General features: G+C 40.0%; 1 protein-coding gene across 4 annotated transcripts in view; it reads right to left on the bottom strand.

Moving 5' to 3' along the window:
• LOC131137562 (chemerin-like receptor 1) overlaps positions 1-17792 on the bottom strand; it is a 27208-nt gene continuing 9416 nt past the window's right edge. The window contains exons 1-2 of one of the 4 annotated variants that reach the window (XM_078798071.1): positions 15166-15196; positions 1-3153 (exon numbers count right to left, since the gene is read on the bottom strand). In XM_078798071.1, the coding sequence (XP_078654197.1) occupies positions 2003-3142 (1140 nt within the window). In that variant the 5' untranslated portion in view covers positions 3143-3153; positions 15166-15196 and the 3' untranslated portion in view covers positions 1-2002. Of the gene's footprint in view, positions 3154-5314; positions 5717-15165; positions 15197-15653; positions 15705-17792 lie in introns of those variants that run through there. The other 3 variants (XM_058085674.2, XM_078798070.1, XM_058085673.2) reach the window with 3 other exon arrangements.

Here is a 17792-nt window from a genome sequence, read left to right on the forward strand (position 1 = left end):
CAATCAGCATTACTTCAAATAAGCTTTTCGTGAAGAGGAAAAGCTAATTCGTGCAATGCAATATTGTTTCTTGGTTCAAAACAATTTCAAATTAAGTTGTCATAACTAAGAAAGACTAATGGAAACTGTTGCGTTGATTTTTTTTTGTTGAGGCTAAACGTTTATTTTTTGAATAGATTCCATTACCGTATGTAAAAAGTTTTTTTCCCAATGTTAGTCTCAAGCGTAATTAGCATTCATACTGCTAACGGCAATAAAAAAAACACACATTTCAAAATGCATCACAGCTTGGTTACGATATTTTGAACAGTAAGCTTAATCAAACTGTAAATAAAGTATTGACCTGAATAGCAGAAGACGTGTTTATGGAAAAATATTGAATCTTTGTTTGAAATCTGAGTAAAATAACAACAATAATATATGATTTCTGAGTTGCTGAATTGATGATTGTGACGGCCAAGTGTTCAGTTCATAGCCACGTTGCTTTTTGATCTTTGGATGTCGATTCTTCCTCAGGAACGGGAACATGATTTGGGTTAGACCGTTGTGATACGGGTTAGTTTTAATCTACTGATGATGTGTTGTTTTTAATTGATTTTTAACAAAAATCAATTAAAAAATAATTAAATCCGAGCAAAAACTTATTCAATTTTGTTTTTTTTTAAGTAAGTCTTCTTGGGTTGCACGCCGGACGAGCGGTTAGCCACACAGCTAGGAGACCCATGTTCGATTCCACTCTTGGACATCTCTGTGTGGAGTTTGCATGTTTGCTTGCGTTTTGCTCCATTGTTTACACTCGGAGCAGCTGTTAGCTTTGAGCACCCCTTCGCTACGGTGAGCGACCAGACATGGGGAGTTAACAGCGAAAAAGACAGTATAAAGGTTGCTGGATAAACCATGTTTATTGTATATTTATTATATATTGTAATAGGGAACGTGACATGGAAGCGCTAACGCCGCTAACCCGGCTACAGAGAGACTACCGTGACTGTAGCATGATTGCACAGAAGATTCAATATTATATTTTTACTTTTTCTATATTTATTTAAAAAAAGAGAATATACTACTTTATACCCTCGGCCATCTTTGTGTGGAGTTTGCATGTTTTGTAGCTTGCGTTTTGCTCCATTGTTTACACTCGGAGCAGCTGTTAGCTTTGAGCACCCCTTCGCTACGGTGAGCGACCAGACATGGGGAGTTAACAGCGAAAAAGACAGTATAAAGGTTGCTGGATAAACCATGTTTATTGTATATTTATTATATATTGTAATAGGGAACGTGACATGGAAGCGCTAACGCCGCTAACCCGGCTACAGAGAGACTACCGTGACTGTAGCATGATTGCACAGAAGATTCAACATTATATTTTTACTTTTTCTATATTTATTTAAAAAAGAGAATATACTACTTTATACCCTCGGCCATCTTTGTGTGGAGTTTGCATGTTTTGTAGCTTGCGTTTTGCTCCATTGTTTACACTCGGAGCAGCTGTTAGCTTTGAGCACCCCTTCGCTACGCTGAGCGACCAGACATGGGGAGTTAACAGCGAAAAAGACGGTATAAATGACAATGTGTTGTTGCTATAATAATCCTGCTGCTGTCCGAGTGGTCCATGAATTTGATGTGCACAAAAGCATTTTTCTCGACGTTTTTCAGATACTAGTCGAAAAAAAAAAATATGACGGTTCCCATAGATCACTCCATAATATTTAAGTATTTGTTTTCCGTCTGGTTAACACCATGCCGAACCCAAACAAATCCAAATCCTTTGCAATCTGAGCAGTGACCGTGCGGAATAACAAGTTAATATTCTGTTTTTCCAATTCACATGTCTACATGAGTTAATATTCAGATCCAAATGAGTGGTTAACAACTGAAAATGACCTAGATTCCATTACCGTATGTAAACATAGTCAATGGAAATGGAACAGGATACAATGAATATTTGTCATATACAATTCCAAAGGCTATATACAAATAGAGTCCTCTAACGTCGACGGTTTTATACCTCGGCTTCAGAGACGGACTTCTCTTTGCTTCGACTGGTGATCATTGAGTTTGTGTAAGTGTACGAACGGGAAACCTCTTCCTGGAAAGCGGTTTCAAGTACTTTCAGGATGGATTTACGCACTTTATCCTTGAAATCTTGGCCCATGAAGACATAGAGTAGTGGATTGAGGCAGCTGTTGAGAAATGCCAGGCTGGTGGCGATGGGGACTCCGATCGTGATGACGTGGTCGAGTATCTCACTCTCGTAAAAAGACATGTGATTCACCAGCTCAATCAGAGCCAAGATGTGATAAGGAGCCCAGCATAGGAAAAAAGTAGCGATGACGGCGGCGATGATTTTAAAGGGACGACTGGATTGGCTGGCAAGGGTTCGATTCCTGCGGAGGCGATGGATTATCACAGCGTAGCATGACACGATGACGGTGAAAGGGACAACAAAACCCAGGAAGAAGCGTGTTATAGTCATGGCCTGATGGCGGAAGAACCGCAGTTGGGTCACATGAGGCGTGACGTAGTCGTCGGAGAATGCAAAGTTGTTGAAGCAGTTGATGATTTCTTCATTGTTATACGACGGTCCCGTGTCCCTGAAGATGAAGTATGGCGTGCTCAGAATCAGAGCCACCACCCAAACGCCAAGACTCACGCCGGACGCCTTCTGGACGCTTCTGTAGTTCTGAGCCCAAACGGGCCACACCACCGACACGCATCTATCGATGCTGATCACCATCAGGATATAGACGCTAGCAAACATGTTCAGGAAGCTAATGGTGCTGTTCAGCTTGCACATGAACTTCCCGAACGGCCAGTGGAAATCCATAGCCGTGTACGTCACGCTCAGAGGAAGGAATGCCGTGAAAAGGAAGTCGGCAACGGCGAGGTTGAGGAACCAGACCGTGTTGACCGTTTTCTTCATCTTGAATCCGGTTACCCAGATAACCACGCCGTTGCCCAGCACGCCAAGGACGAACGCCAGGCAGTAAACGATGAGAGACATGATGTTGAGAGACTGCCTCAGCTCGGCGTGGTCATCCTTGTAGTCGTACTCGTCATCCTCGTACATCGTACCGTTCAAGATGGTGGCTTCTGAACTGTTGATGTCATAGTAAGGTGTCACGCTCATTAGCTCCATCATTGTCCTGAGACCTGCAACAGGAAGAACACGTTTAGCTTGTAAAAAAAAAACGGTGATGGACAATCTTCCACATTTTCTTACCCATAGCATAACAATAACAAGTAAAACGGAGCTTGCTGTTCCCAAAAACGATATTTTGGTCAAGCAATGGTTTGACATTTTAACAAAAATCTATTAAAAAATAATTAAATCCGAGCAAAAACGTATTAAATTTTTTTTTTAAGTAAGTCTTCTTGGGTTGCACGCCGGACGAGCAGTTAGCCACACAGCTAATAGACCCAAGTTCGATTCCGCCCTCGGCCATCCCTGTGTGGAGTTTGCATGTTTTATAGCTTGCGTTTTGCTCCATTGTTTACACTCAAAGCAGCTGTTAGCTTTGAGCACCCTTTCGCTACGCTGAGCGACCAGACAAAGGGAGTTAACAGCGAAAAAGACAGTATAAAGGTTGCTGGATAAACCATGTTTATTGTATATTTATTATATATTGTCATGGGGAACGTGAGATGGAAGCGCTAACGTCGCTAACTGAGCTGCAGAGAGACTACCGTGACTGTAGCATGATTGCACACAAGAGTCAACATTATATTTTTACTTTTTCTATATTTATTTTAAAAAGAGAATATATTACTTTATACCCTCGGCTATCTTTGTGTGGAGTTTGCATGTTTTGTAGCTTGCGTTTTGCTCCATTGTTTACACTCAAAGCAGCTGTTAGCTTTGAGCACCCCTTCGCTACGCTGAGCGACCAGACATGGGGAGTTAACAGCGAAAAAGACAGTATAAAGGTTGCTGGATAAAGATGGCATCAACCATGTTTATTGTCTGAGAGAGAGAGAATATACTACTTTATACCCTCGGCTATGTCTGTGTGGAGTTTGCATGTTCTCCCCGTGGATGCGTGGGTTTTCTCCGGGTACTCCGGTTTCCTCCCACATTCCAAAAACATGCTAGGTTAATTGGCGATTCCAAATTGTCAATAGGTATGAATGTGAGTGTGAATGGTTGTTTGTCTATATGTGCTCTGTGATTGGCTGGCTGGCGACCAGTCCAGGGTGTACCCCGTCTCTTGCCCGAAGACAGCTGGGATAGGCTCCAGCAGCTTCCTGCGACTCTTGTGAGGATAAGTGGTAGAAAATGAAATGCAGTGTTGACGTGAGTACTCATGCAAGGACTGCTGTGACGCTCCTATCTGCTAATGTTAATTATTATTTTTAATTATTATTAGTGTGACTATATCCAGCGTATTCCCTCATTTATAGAAAGATAATATCATCTGGGAATGCTCTTTTTTAAATTTTTTTTCCTTCATGTCCTGTCGGGAACCTCATAGGTTCTCAGTAAAGGTTGACGCCATCTTTGAAATAGTTAAACAGTGTAACAGTGGCACTTTCATGGCTGATTTGAAGCCTGGACATAATCAGGTTGTGAGTTTAGTTACCATGATGTTACAACTACTTGCCTTCCTTTCCTCTACCTGCCTTCGTTAAACACGCAAGTCCGGCTTGCAACTCAGTACAGCTCGCTAACCCACAAAACTCGCTTCGCCGTATAGCTCCATTATCAGTTCTTCAATTGAACACACTTAGAGATGCTGCTACTTTTAGTTATGGAGGTATCAAATCATATTTGCATGCTCAAAATTAATTGTTACAAAATATTATGATCCATAGCAAATAAATGTAAGCTTACCTGTATCGTTGTGGGAATTTGTCTTTGAGGGACTAGTCATGAAAAAGTTAATTCAATGTCCTTAAAAGTTATTTTTGTAAATTCTTTCAATAATTCTAACGCATAGCCTAACCAGTTGAGTTTAGTAAACGTCAATTACAATTTTATTTGGCTTATAATTACTTCATGTGTTGTTTTTGATGTCACTTTACTTGACTTGCATGTTGTTTGATCTTAGCCTCTGTCTTGTAAAGCGATGTAAATAAAGTTGACTGTTAAAAAAAATAGACTCCGATAAACGGATTCACACAGTACAGCTGTATATCATGTATCCCGTCGGAAAACAATGTTTTTTTTTTAATTTTTTCCAATATTTAACACTGAATGAAAGCACGAATCTACTCCGTGCAAAACTCTGCTTAATTAGCGCGTCGCAATTACACTAAGTGCACGATCCGAGAGCAGAAAAATGACTTTAAGCAAGGAAAAGACACAGTACTGTACCTTTTGTCTGGCGGTGATGCGCAGTTGTGACCGAATCGACTTGACTGATCCGAGTAAGCTGCGAACACCCGTCTCATTCGGGGTGTGACGTCATCGGCCGCGTTAAGGCGGGACCACAAGCACCTCTTAGCTCCCACTCCCACCCGCTCTCCTCTTTCGTGACAATCAAGACTTGTTGCCTCTCTCTTCTTGCATTATAGCGATAAAACATAATCTAACATACAAGTAGGTCACACATTTTACTGAACAATAACACATACACAAGCTAAGGAATGAAGTCTTGCTGCGACACGTTTGACTTTTTTAAGGATGCATGGGACTCCTTTGTCCTTTGGGGAAGTCCACAAGTCAAAAAAACACAGGAGTAGTCAAACAAAAATGAATCATAGATTGTGGTTTTGCGGAGATGACAACCTGTGCTAAGAAATAGAGGCTGTGATTCGTTTCACCTCCCATCAATCAAAATGTGTTGTTCTCATTGTGAGCCCCGGTCCTGTTTTGTTTGTGGTTATGTCTAATTGCTAAGTGTGTTGACTTTGAAATGACATCTGGGCATGTAGGTGACATATTTGGAACGTACCCTCCCAAAGTCACAGTCCCAACATCTGTCAATAATTAAGGTCTGTTCCTGACTCTCCCTTTGCAGCTGTCCACTCCACTTTGACCACTGCTGGTGGAAAGCAAAACAGATCTGGAGGGACAAATTATGACTTAAAAACATGTCGCTGGTTTTAATATACCGTAGCAGCCATAGTAATTGAATTGTGTATAGTTTTGACTTTTTTTTGAAAGCGCATCGGACAGACATTGACAGATGCTGGATGGTTCTCTAAAAGGATGGTTCTCAACTAGTTTGGCTGCGAGACCCAACATCACCCCTCAGTATCAAGCGGCGACCCAAAGATTTAATATACAAATTAAAGATTTTTCTCATTCACTCAGCAGGTTATTAATAATAATGGTAATTTATTTTTTGTCACATATCAAATTACATAGTAACTGTCAATAGTAACAATAGTAACTTTTTAACGCTAAAGAACGACATGCAACAATTCCAATTCACCTTTGTTGTTTGTCCGTTAAAAGGTGAAAAATACTGTTTTTGTCACTTATGGTTTGCACTTCAACATTGTTTACATCTTTTTTTACACTCGTAGTACAGCTAAGAATGTTAAAAAATGACTTTTCATGATAAAAGTTCCTCATTACAACTGTGACATTTTCCTGTCTAATGTTAAAAATAAGTGTTTTATCGTTTTTAAGTTATGGTTATGGTAATGGTTTTATTTCATTTGAACATGCATCAGACTACAATTGAATGCATCACATAATCAGTTCACAGTTCCACATGTCCAAAAGGAGTAGGAAGAAGCAAAGCTTATTAAATCCTACCCCTCCATCTGGTACTTTTACAATCAGTAACTGTTACATTTGTTCACTTCCTGCTTTCATAATATATATAAATTTATTTAGTTTATTTTTGAATGTTTAAATTTTTGAATTTTATTTGTTTTAATTTTCTAATGTTTAAATGTTTAATTTTTTAAATTTTAAATTTTAAAAATTTTAAAATTTTAAAATTTTAAAATTTTAAAATTTTAAAATTTTAAAATTTTAGATTTTTAGATTTTTAGATTTTTTGTCACGTACCGAAGTACAAGGTGATTTGACCATCCAATGACATAATGGGTACCATAGTAAGTGTCAATATAGTGATATGTATAGCACATCATGACTGGTTCAAGACTCTTCATCCTTGTATTTAGCAAACATCAACTGCTTGTATTGTTTCTTGAATTGACTCATCGTTGTGCATTGTTTGAGGGTCTTACTCAATCCATTCCATAGTTTGATTCCACATACTGAAATGCTATGGCTTTTTAACGTAGTTCTAGCATAGAAGTGTTTCAAATGTACTTCTTCCCTGAGATCATATTTCTCCTCTCTTGTAGAGAAGTATTGGATGACATTTTTATCTAATTGGTTATTTTTAGCCTTATGCATTATTTTAGCTGTTTGAAGATGAACTATATCAGCAAGTTGAAGTATTTGTGATTTTAGAAATAAGGAGTTAGTATGTTCTCTGTAGGCGGCATTATGAATTATCCTTACTGACCTTTTTTGCAGTACATTTAGTGAGTGAAGATTGCTTTTATAGTTATTAGTCCATATTTCCACACAATAAGTAAGATATGGTAGAACCAGGGAGCAATAAAGAGTTTTTGCTTTGTTCAATATTGAAATATTTCTAGCCACCTTATGTTGTATATTTGTAATATGAGGTTTCCAGCTCATATTTTCATCTATTGTGATCCAGAGAAATGTATTTTCCTTCACCCTTTCAATGTCTACACCATCTATTTGTATTTGCTGGTGCGTGTCCTTTCTGCAAAATGCCGCATACACACATTATTGATGAAATAAAACCTATAATGTTCTTGAAAAGATCTCCAACATGAACTGTGCACGTCAAGTTCAAAGCAAAGAGCGGTTTTGAGCAGGACAGGTTGGCATATTTTTGGCTGGGAAATATGCTTTTCTTTCATTCCACATAACCCTACATTCCTGAAACATTCGGGAGTCGTAGCACATGCCCAAAAAGACGCATGTTGGAATCTTGCGGAGGCTCAAACAAGCACTCCACAAACCATGCAGATGCATCGGTATGTCATACAGCTGCATGGTGAACTCAAAGTCAAATGCAACGCCAGCGGGGGGGAAAAAAAAAAAGTTGTTAAAAAGAGTTAAAAATAAAGATATTGGCTTTGAGCTAATTTTTATTTATTTATTTTTTTTTTTTTTAAAGACACATGGCGTGTTTCTGACAACACGCCAAAATGGTCGCGCAGTCTTCTTAATTTAGTGTTTCAATGTGGTTCCGCAAAAGGCAAACCAGATTTCAAACGCCATGTGGCAGAATTAAAAAAATAACCTCTTCATCACCACAGGAAAAGATGTAAAAAAATATACAATAACACCAGCGAGAGGAATGCATGGCGCGAAGTGGGAGTGTGTATGTCTGGAGCGAATGAAAATCAGTCTTGCCGGTGTCCCTAAAGTATAGACCTATACCTTTCAGTCAGCATCTCAGTTGAACCCCGTGACCACATTTCCTCCCGCGTGGTTAGTCGTCTTGGTTTTTGCAGACCAACTGGCCACATATTCATACATCTGCTTGACATGATAGTGGCTTGATGGTTGTTTTTTTTTGAGGAATGTTGCAAAACATGTGAAATGCTCGATTTCCTTCCCTTCCTTTATTTCAATATATTCATTCATCAGAGGTGAGTTGTATTTGTGCACATGGCGTGGAATGTACCAAATGACTTAAACGTGCAATAGAGGGTCGATCAAATGCTATACAGCGTGGAAACCCTAAGGCCAGGGGTGTCCAAAGTGCAGGCCAGGGGCCATTTACGAATTACAGCTGTTATTTCATATTTCATATAATTTGATAAGGAAACTTAAAAAAAAAAGCCAAAAATCAGCATCAAATTTTTACTGAAAATGAACCAGTTATAATATTATTACATCGGAATTTTGGAAAATTATTCATTCATTCATTCATTTTCTACCGCTTATCCTCACAAAGGTCACGGGGGGTGCTGGAGCCTATCCCAGCTGTCTTCAGGCGAGAGGCGGGGTACACCCTGGACCGGTCGCCAGCCAATCACAGGGCACATATAGACAAACAACCATTCACACTCACATTCATACCTATGGACAATTTGGAGTCGCCAATTAACCTAGCATGTTAGGTTGAGGAAACCGGAGTACCCGGAGAAAACCCACACCTGCACGGGGAGAACGTGCAAACTCCTCACAGAGGTGTCCGAGTGGGGAATTGAACTCGGGTCTCCTAGCTGTGTGGCCTGTGTGCTAACCACTCGAGCTGGCAACATTCATTCATTTTCTACCACTTATCCTCACGAGGGTCACAGGGGGGTTCTGGAGCCTATCCCAGCTGTCTTCAGGCGAGAGGCGGGGTACACCCTGGACTGGTGGCCAGCCAATCACAGGGCACATATAGACAAACAACCATTCACACTCACATTCATACCTATGGACAATTTGGAGTCGCTAATTAACCTAGCATGTTTTTGGAATGTGGGAGGAAACCGGAATACCCGGAGAAAACCCACGGAAGAAATGGAAGAAATTTAGGGATATATGTTGTTTATCGATGAGCCCGCCATAGTGTAGTGGTTAGCGTTCTGGACATTGTAAACATCATCGGTATTCGTCCGGAAGAGCATCTGGAACATAACGGGCGGATAAAAAAAAAAATCCACTGTGGCGACTCTGTAATCAGGAAAAAAACAAAAGAAACAAACCATGTTGTCTATCGATATTCAACCTAAATATATCAGCATACAAGTTTGGGCCCATATCGAAATAATAATGCTCAGAAAACTTGCCACCATTAAAAAACTGGTGAACGTAAAATTAGTTAACTTACTTTCATTCTAGACTAAAGCAGAGTATGCAGCATCTGAGACATTCAGAACGGTCACACAAGTGTAAAAAGAAGTTCACCACAATAAAACGCCACAAAGGGGCCACAAAGAGCCAAAAAGGGGGCCTAAAGGGGGCACGTTGTGTCCCAGTGCAATATGCTGACAACATATGTGATGTCATGCACAGTAACAGTCTAATCATTTCAAATAAATGTTGTAAAAAAAGCCACAAAAATCCACATCTTTGGCTTATATTCACTGAACTCGTTCAATATGCTGACCTAGTCATGTTAAACGCAGTTTTATTTAGATTTGTATGAATTTACTCCAGAGTGTCCACATCACCATTGTCCTGATTTCGCCCACTCAAATGATCAAAACGGTGAGATGATCAGAATTGCATTGTAAGCTACCAAGACCTGCCCAACCCTAAAAACCGAGTCCCCTGCTAATACACAAACACAACCACACAGGAACTGATCCCTGCCAATAGTCCAGATGTGAGGGGGAGGAAGAATGAAAAAGGGGGGGGGGGGGGAGTAAGAAACATTCAAAAGTCAGGGATTGTGTCCATTTAGGCCCCCGCTTGAATCGGAACAACGCCCTTTTTTTTTTGAGCGTGTGGGAGGACTCATCGTTGCCGTTTTTTTTTTAATCTCAAACGCATCAATACTCAACAGGGCCAGTACTTCCCCAAACGCCTGCTCTCTGACCAAAAACTCCTCTTCAGCAAACTCCGAAACCCTCCTCTGCCTGCTTGCGCTTGAGTCTAGACAGTGTGGCTGCTTTGTTTAAATTAGATTGAACGCTCTCGACAAATACCAGCTTTCATTTCTGCGCAAAGATTTATCCCCTCCAACTTTTTGGTGTGCAAGCTTTTTCACAGAAGCAAAAAAAGACGCAGCATTCTGCTGCTGTCTGTAGGGGATATTAATAGTCATTCCAGGGCTATAGTTTGAGGGAAACCTTCAGAGTGTAAGGCTTTGCCAGAGTTCTTGATTTACCAACCAAACGTGTAATTATGTGTACACCACACAAAATACCAATTTGGGTGTGTAGAGGAACCAGTGGAGGTTTAAAGGCCGTGCTAGAGCAAAGGGGGGGGATATGCGCTTATGCAACTTTATTATTCATATGAGCTGGGAATCTCATATTACAAATATACAAAACATTTCAATATTGAATATTGATCAGAAATCACTCCGCACTCTTTAGAGTTAGTATGTTCTCTGTAGGCGGCATTATGAATTATCCTTACTGACCTTTTTTGCAGTACTCACTAAATGTACTGCATCTCTGTAGGTGGCATTATGAATTATCCTTACTGACCTTTTTTGCAGTACATTGAGTGAGTACTGACCCTTTTTGCAGTACTCACTATGAATTATCCTTACTGACCTTTTTTGCAGTACATTGAGTGAGTACTGACCCTTTTTGCAGTACTCACTATGAATTATGAATTATCCTTACTGACCTTTTTTGCAGTACATTGAGTGAGTACTGACCCTTTTTGCAGTACTCACTAAATGTACAGCAAAAATGGTCAGTAAGGATAATTTATAATGCCGCCTACAGAGAACATACTAACTCCTTATTTCTAAAATCACAAATACTTAAACTTGCTGATATAGAAATATTGGAAATATACTAGATATATTTCAATATTGAACAAAGCAAAATTTGTTCTCAATCAGAAATCACTCCACACTCTTTATTGCTCTCTGGTTCTACCATATCTTACTTATTGTGTGGAAATATGAGCTAATAACTATAAAAGCAATCTTCACTCGCTAAATGTACTGCAAAAAAGGTCAGTAAGGATAATTCATAATGCCGCCTACAGAGAACATACTAACTCCTTATTTCTAAAATCACTAAGACTTAAACTTGCTGATATAGTTCATCTTCAAACACCTAAAATAATGCATAAGGCTAAAAATAACCAATTCCTCGCCATCCATCAATCACACTCATAGTGAGTGAGTGAGGTGCATTCATAAACACCTGAACAATACAACACTTTTTTTGTTGTTGTCTTCCTATGTTTTTGTATTGCTGTTTCGTATTGGTGGATTTATCACTTGGTTAATTATTGTATTTTATATTATTGAAGTACTTCAATGACTATTTTGTACAACTTGGATGTTATAAAGTGCAGTTACAAGCTCGGGAACTATTCTAAATGTGATTTGTGATTTTAGAAATAAGGAGTTAGTATGTTCTCTGTAGGTGGCATTCTGAATTATCCTTACTGACCTTTTTTGCAGTACTCACTAAATGTACTGCATCTCTGTAGGCGGCATTATGAATTATCCTTATTGACCTTTTTTGCAGTACATTTAGTGGTCCTTACTGACCTTTTTTGCAGTACATTTAGTGAGTGCTGCAAAAAAAAGGTCAGTAAGGATAATTCATAATGCCGCCTACAGAGAACATACTAACTCCTTATTTCTAAAATAACAAATACTTAAACTTGCTGATATAGTAGCTCACTATGGTACCCATTATGTCATTGGATGGTCATATCACTTTGTACTTCGGTACGTATCAAAATAAAATAAAATAAAAAAAACAACTTAAACTATATTATGAAAGCAGGAAGTGAACAAATGTAACAGTTACTGATTGTAAAAGTACCAGATGGAGGGGTAGGATTTAATAAGCTTTGCTTCTTCCTACTCCTTTTGGACATGTGGAACTGTGAACTGATTATGGGATGCATTCAATTGTAATCTGATGCACATTCAAATGAAATAAAACCATTACCAATAACATTACCGTTATATAGAATTTGTAGAATTTGGGCCTGGGGGGATATAACCCAAGATGCAAAACTACAATGTGCTTATGATCCGGTCTGGATGTCTTTGTGTGTGGCACGGCGGAGCACTAATGACACATTGCAGTAATTCACCCGGTATTTATCATAGCTATGCAGCATTTTGAAATCCACAACTTTTGGGGGTTGAGTGACAGGATTGTGATGGAACTTGTGGATTCCAGCTCCAGCGGTGTCATGAAGACACAAATAGTGGGACTCTGCAGCATGTTAAAACCCTCCAAGATTTGTTGATCTTGTTGTGGTGCTGACTGGGAATCAGATCCTCATCCCCCACCCGGGTGTGGAAAGGTTGGGAATTTTGTTTTTTAAGTCAATACCAGTGCCAACTGTGCTTGCCCCCATTATGCCTCACTGATGTGCTCGTTTTTTTTTTTTTTCCACAAAATACGCCGCACACAAGGGGGAAAAAAAAGCTGAGCCTCAACAACCTAAACCACTTCCTTACTTTAGTCCTTATACTTTCCACCGCAAGGCCCGGTGCCTTCCAGTAGACCAGAGGGATATGAATAATCAACCTTGGCTCTGCCTGACAGAAAAGCGGCCTGGTAATGCATAAGTCATACAGTGCTTCCTTTCTCTGGACTAGTTTATTTGGGAGGCACAGTTGAATGACATGAGGGGAACCGGAACTGCTTAAACACGGAGCAGCGAATGGTCAAATAAGTATGGTTTTTCCAGGGTCAGACATTCTGAAATCAAACCACTGGAACTCTGCGCTGTTATCATTGTTATTGTTATCCGGTTTAAATACAGTGCAGAACTCCATCATCCTGTTGTAAGAGATTCTGCTCAGCAGATGTGGAAATAAACAGGCATCTGGGCATCACATGTGACATAGAAATACAGAACACAGAAATCGAGTTGCACTGGATGCCGACCAGTCCAGGGTGAACCCCGCCTCACACCCGCGGACAGCTGGGATAGGCTCCAGCACACCCGCGACCCTAGTGAGGATAAGCGGGATAGAAAATGGATGAACTGGACGCCACACACCAGACTACCAGGCAGAAAAATCACATGACTTCATTAATTAATTAATTCATTCATTCATTCATTAATTTTCTACCGCTTTTCCTCACAAGGGGGGTGCTGGAGCCTATCCCAGCTGTCTTTGGGCGGGAGGCAGGGTACACCCTGGACTGGTGGCCAGCCAATCACAGGGCACATATAGACAAACAACCATTCACACTCACATTCATATTTATGGACAATTTGGAGTCGCCAATTAACTTGTTTTAGGAATGTGGGAGGAAACCGGAGTACCCGGAGAAAACCCACGCATGCACAGGGAGAACATGCAAACTCCACACCGAGGGTGGAATTGAACCCTGGTCTCCTAGCTGTGAGGTCTGCGCGCTAACCACTCGACCGCCGCACCGCCCATCACATGACTTCTTTCAGCCAATTAACAAAGGGACGTTATAATAACAAAAGTCATAATTATTCTTCATGACATTGTGATTAATAAATCATCACTGTTCCGTGGTTGAATTATAATTTATTATTAATTTTTTTAATTCATATTTAAGCAAATTTTATGTTGGTTTTTTTGCCTGAATTCAGCATTTTCAAGCATAAACTATAAGGTATTCAGTAGACACATTCAAAGGTGTTCATTCATTGATTATTTTATTTATGTTTATTTTAGTTTTATTTAATTTTGTTCAACAATGGTTAACTTCTCAGACATAAAAAGTTACTGAACATTCTCATAACACAAAAAACAAGAAATGTTTGAGAAAAGATTTCATTCATTAATTTTCTACTGCTTATCCTCACGAGGGTCGCGGGCGTGCTGGAGCCTATCCCAGCTGTCTTCGCGAAAGAGGCGGGGTACACCCTGGACTGGTCGCCAGCCAATCACAGGGCACATATAGACAAACAACCATTCACACTCACATTCATACCTATGGACAATTTGGAGTGGCCAATTAACCTAGCATGTTTTTGGAATGTGGGAGGAAACCGGAGTACCCGGAGAAAACCCACGCATGCACGGGGAGAACATGCAAACTCCACACAGAGATGGCCGAGGGTGGAATCGAACTGAGGTCTCCTAGCTGTGTCTCCCTTAAGGAGAAATTGATTAATCTATTTACCAAAATATAGATCTATGAAGCATAGAAGCATATTCAGTTAAATTGAATGTTGAACGATACGAAGTGCTGCTGTCATATTTGCTGAGACACACGACACACAAGCACCAGACTTGATTGCTGGAACATGCTTTTTTTTTGCAGCTTGGAATCATCTCACAACAGGCGCCATGATACCTAACACAGGCTCCTGCCGAGTATTGCTTAGAAGCTAAATCCCAGCTCTGAACCCTGACGTCACTTCCTGTCCACCTCCCGCTCAGCTCCATATTTACTCCAACACTCACAATGCATGAGTCTATCTTGTCTTAAATGGCTTATTTTCTACTGTTATGTCTACTATATTGGGTAAAACAAGTGTAAAGTTGACTATAGGGGTGTTATGTTACATCTGGAGAGCTCTAATAATGTTACAAACCACATTAGAAGATCGTAAACAGGTTTTCTGCACTGCACCTGGTGTTGTGCATTGTCGATGTAGATGGTGTGCCCTAGAAAAGTTAAAAGGGTTTCAAGAATTACTCAAACTTTTTAGGGTGTGCACAGTTTTACATGTCTTTGAAGTGTAACTGCGGGAAAAATAAAGATGGAGATGGATGTTTATGCAACACAAGGGCAGAACCTGCCTGTGCTGGAAGGGAATGTGTTGTATTTTAGCCTTAAGTGTATAATCATGGGGTTTGGTTAAATGCACTCTCACATTTAAACGGGTTCCCGTCTGCTGCAGATTTGCACCTATGTTCGCACATGACTTAGTCAGTCATTTGATAAATATCAACTGAAATGAATCATTGTGTACGCATACACACACAAAACAGTTCTACACGTGTGACCCAGATTTCGGGATAGCAATAACAACTGTCGTTACAGTAAATACATTTTTCAAAACAGAGAAAATGAAAGTGCGAGAAAGTCTTAAAGCAGGGGTCTCAAACTCAATTTACCTGGGGGCCACTGGAGCTAGGGTCTGGGCAAGGCTGGGCCGCATCAGGTTTTCTAAATAAAAAAAAAAAACGCATTTATTAAAAACAGAAAAATATACAAACTTTTTCAGTGCTTTGGTTCCGATTTTCTACAAGAAAAGCTCTGATAAAAAAATTCCACTGTTCTCAAATATCTTAATTTTTATTTTTCTGCACAAAATAAGATGAAAAATAAATAAACAAATCAAGAATAAAGATAATCAATCAATCAGTAATAAATAAATATAATAATAATAATAAAACGGCAAATAATAAAAACTACCCACCACATATAGTTGGTGGGTAGACAAATTATTTTTTCAGATTAAAATGAACAAAGCATTATTAGAGCCCTGTAGACATGACAAAACACGACTATAGTCACATTTATACTCTTTTTATTTACAACATATTGCGCAACTGCAGGGTCTTGAAACACATGCTAACTCGCAAACTAGAGAGATAGCGACCTAAACGGTAGCCTTCAAGTTATTTCCTTTAAACTGAAATAGCCAAAAACTTACCACTTCCACACGGATAGGGAGGATAACTATTAACAGTTATTTAACCTTTAACATGAACATTAATCAAACGTAATAATTTTTTCTGGGTACATGATACCATACAGCATCCATATCAAACTTGCGCGGGCCGCACTAACATGCCGTGCAAAAAACAACATTGAATGGCATATTTCCTGTGTTAGATGTTGATTTTACGTTTTTCGCCAATTGGAAAACAATCTAGTCGGACACTGGAGAACAAGGAGGAAGTGACATCACATCAAGAACACACACTTCCTCGGAGGTACGCATGGATACAGTAGTTTTAGAATGCCATAGTTCATTCATTCATTCATTAATTTTCTACTGCGTATCCTCACAAGGGTTGCGGGGGTGCTGGAGCCTATCCCAGCTGTCTTCGGGCAAGAGGCGGGGTACACCCTGGACTGGTGGCCAGCCAATCACAGGGCACATATAGACAAACAACCATTCACACTCACATTAAGCTTACAGCACCTTACAGCTTACATATCGGACAAGATTGGGTGGCTAACCAGTCCAGGGTGTACCCCGCCTCTCCTCCGAAATCATCTGGGATAGGCTCCAGCATACCCCGCGAACCTAATGATTTTAAGAGCTGATATCTAGCCTACGTTCCATGGTTTTATTGATAATAACAATAACATCACTTCAGTTCTTACATGAATACTTTTATAATATTCCTCTTTTTTTGCTGTGCGTTCATGGCTGTGTTGTGATGAGTGTGGTTGCCAGAAAGTGGCCTGGGCATGACATCACAGGAACTAGCTGTAGGGGTTGTATGATAATCACAACTTCATTTCGCTGGTATTTCATGGTTGTTTACTGGCATGTGACTGCAGTTTTTACATTTTTATTTGATTGCTTTTCTCAAGGCTGCACCGCCGACGAGTGGTTAGCACGCAAGCCACACAGCTAGGAGACCCGAGTTCGATTCCACCCTCAGCCATCTCTGTGTGGAGTTAGCATGTTCTCCCCGTGCATGCGTGGGTTTTCTCCGGGTACTCCGGTTTCCTCCCACATTCCAAAAACATGCTAGGTTAATTGGCGACTTCAAATTGTCCGTAGGTATGAATGTGAGTGTGAATGGTTGTTTGTCTATATGTGCCCTGTGATTGGCTGGCCACCAGTCCAGAGTGTACCCCCGCCACCCTCATGAGGATAAGCACTAGAAAATGAATGAGTGAATGAATGCTTGTTGTGCTATGAGAATGTTAAGAAACATTTTATGTCTGAGAAGCTAACCATTGTTGAACAAAATTAAATAAAACTAAAATAAACTAAAACTACTAGTCATTCTTTGGGCAGTAGGGGTGTTTTATCGGTGTATCCCATCTCTCGCGCGAAGACGGCTGGGATAGGCTCCAGCACCCCCGCCACCCTCATGAGGATAAGCGCTAGAAAGTGAATGAATTAATTCTTGTTGTCTTATGAGAATGGTAAGAAACATTTTATGTCTGAAGTTAACCATTGTTGAACAAAATTAAATAAAACTAAAACAAATCGTCATTCTTCGGGCAGTAGGTGTGTTTTATTGGTGTACCCCGCCTCTCCCCGAAGTCAGCTGGGATAGTTGTTG

Source organism: Doryrhamphus excisus, linkage group LG17, assembly GCF_037039965.1.
Source record: "Doryrhamphus excisus strain RoL-2023G ecotype Guam linkage group LG17, RoL_Dexc_Guam_v1.1, whole genome shotgun sequence".
Classification (NCBI taxonomy): domain Eukaryota; kingdom Metazoa; phylum Chordata; class Actinopteri; order Syngnathiformes; family Syngnathidae; genus Doryrhamphus; species Doryrhamphus excisus.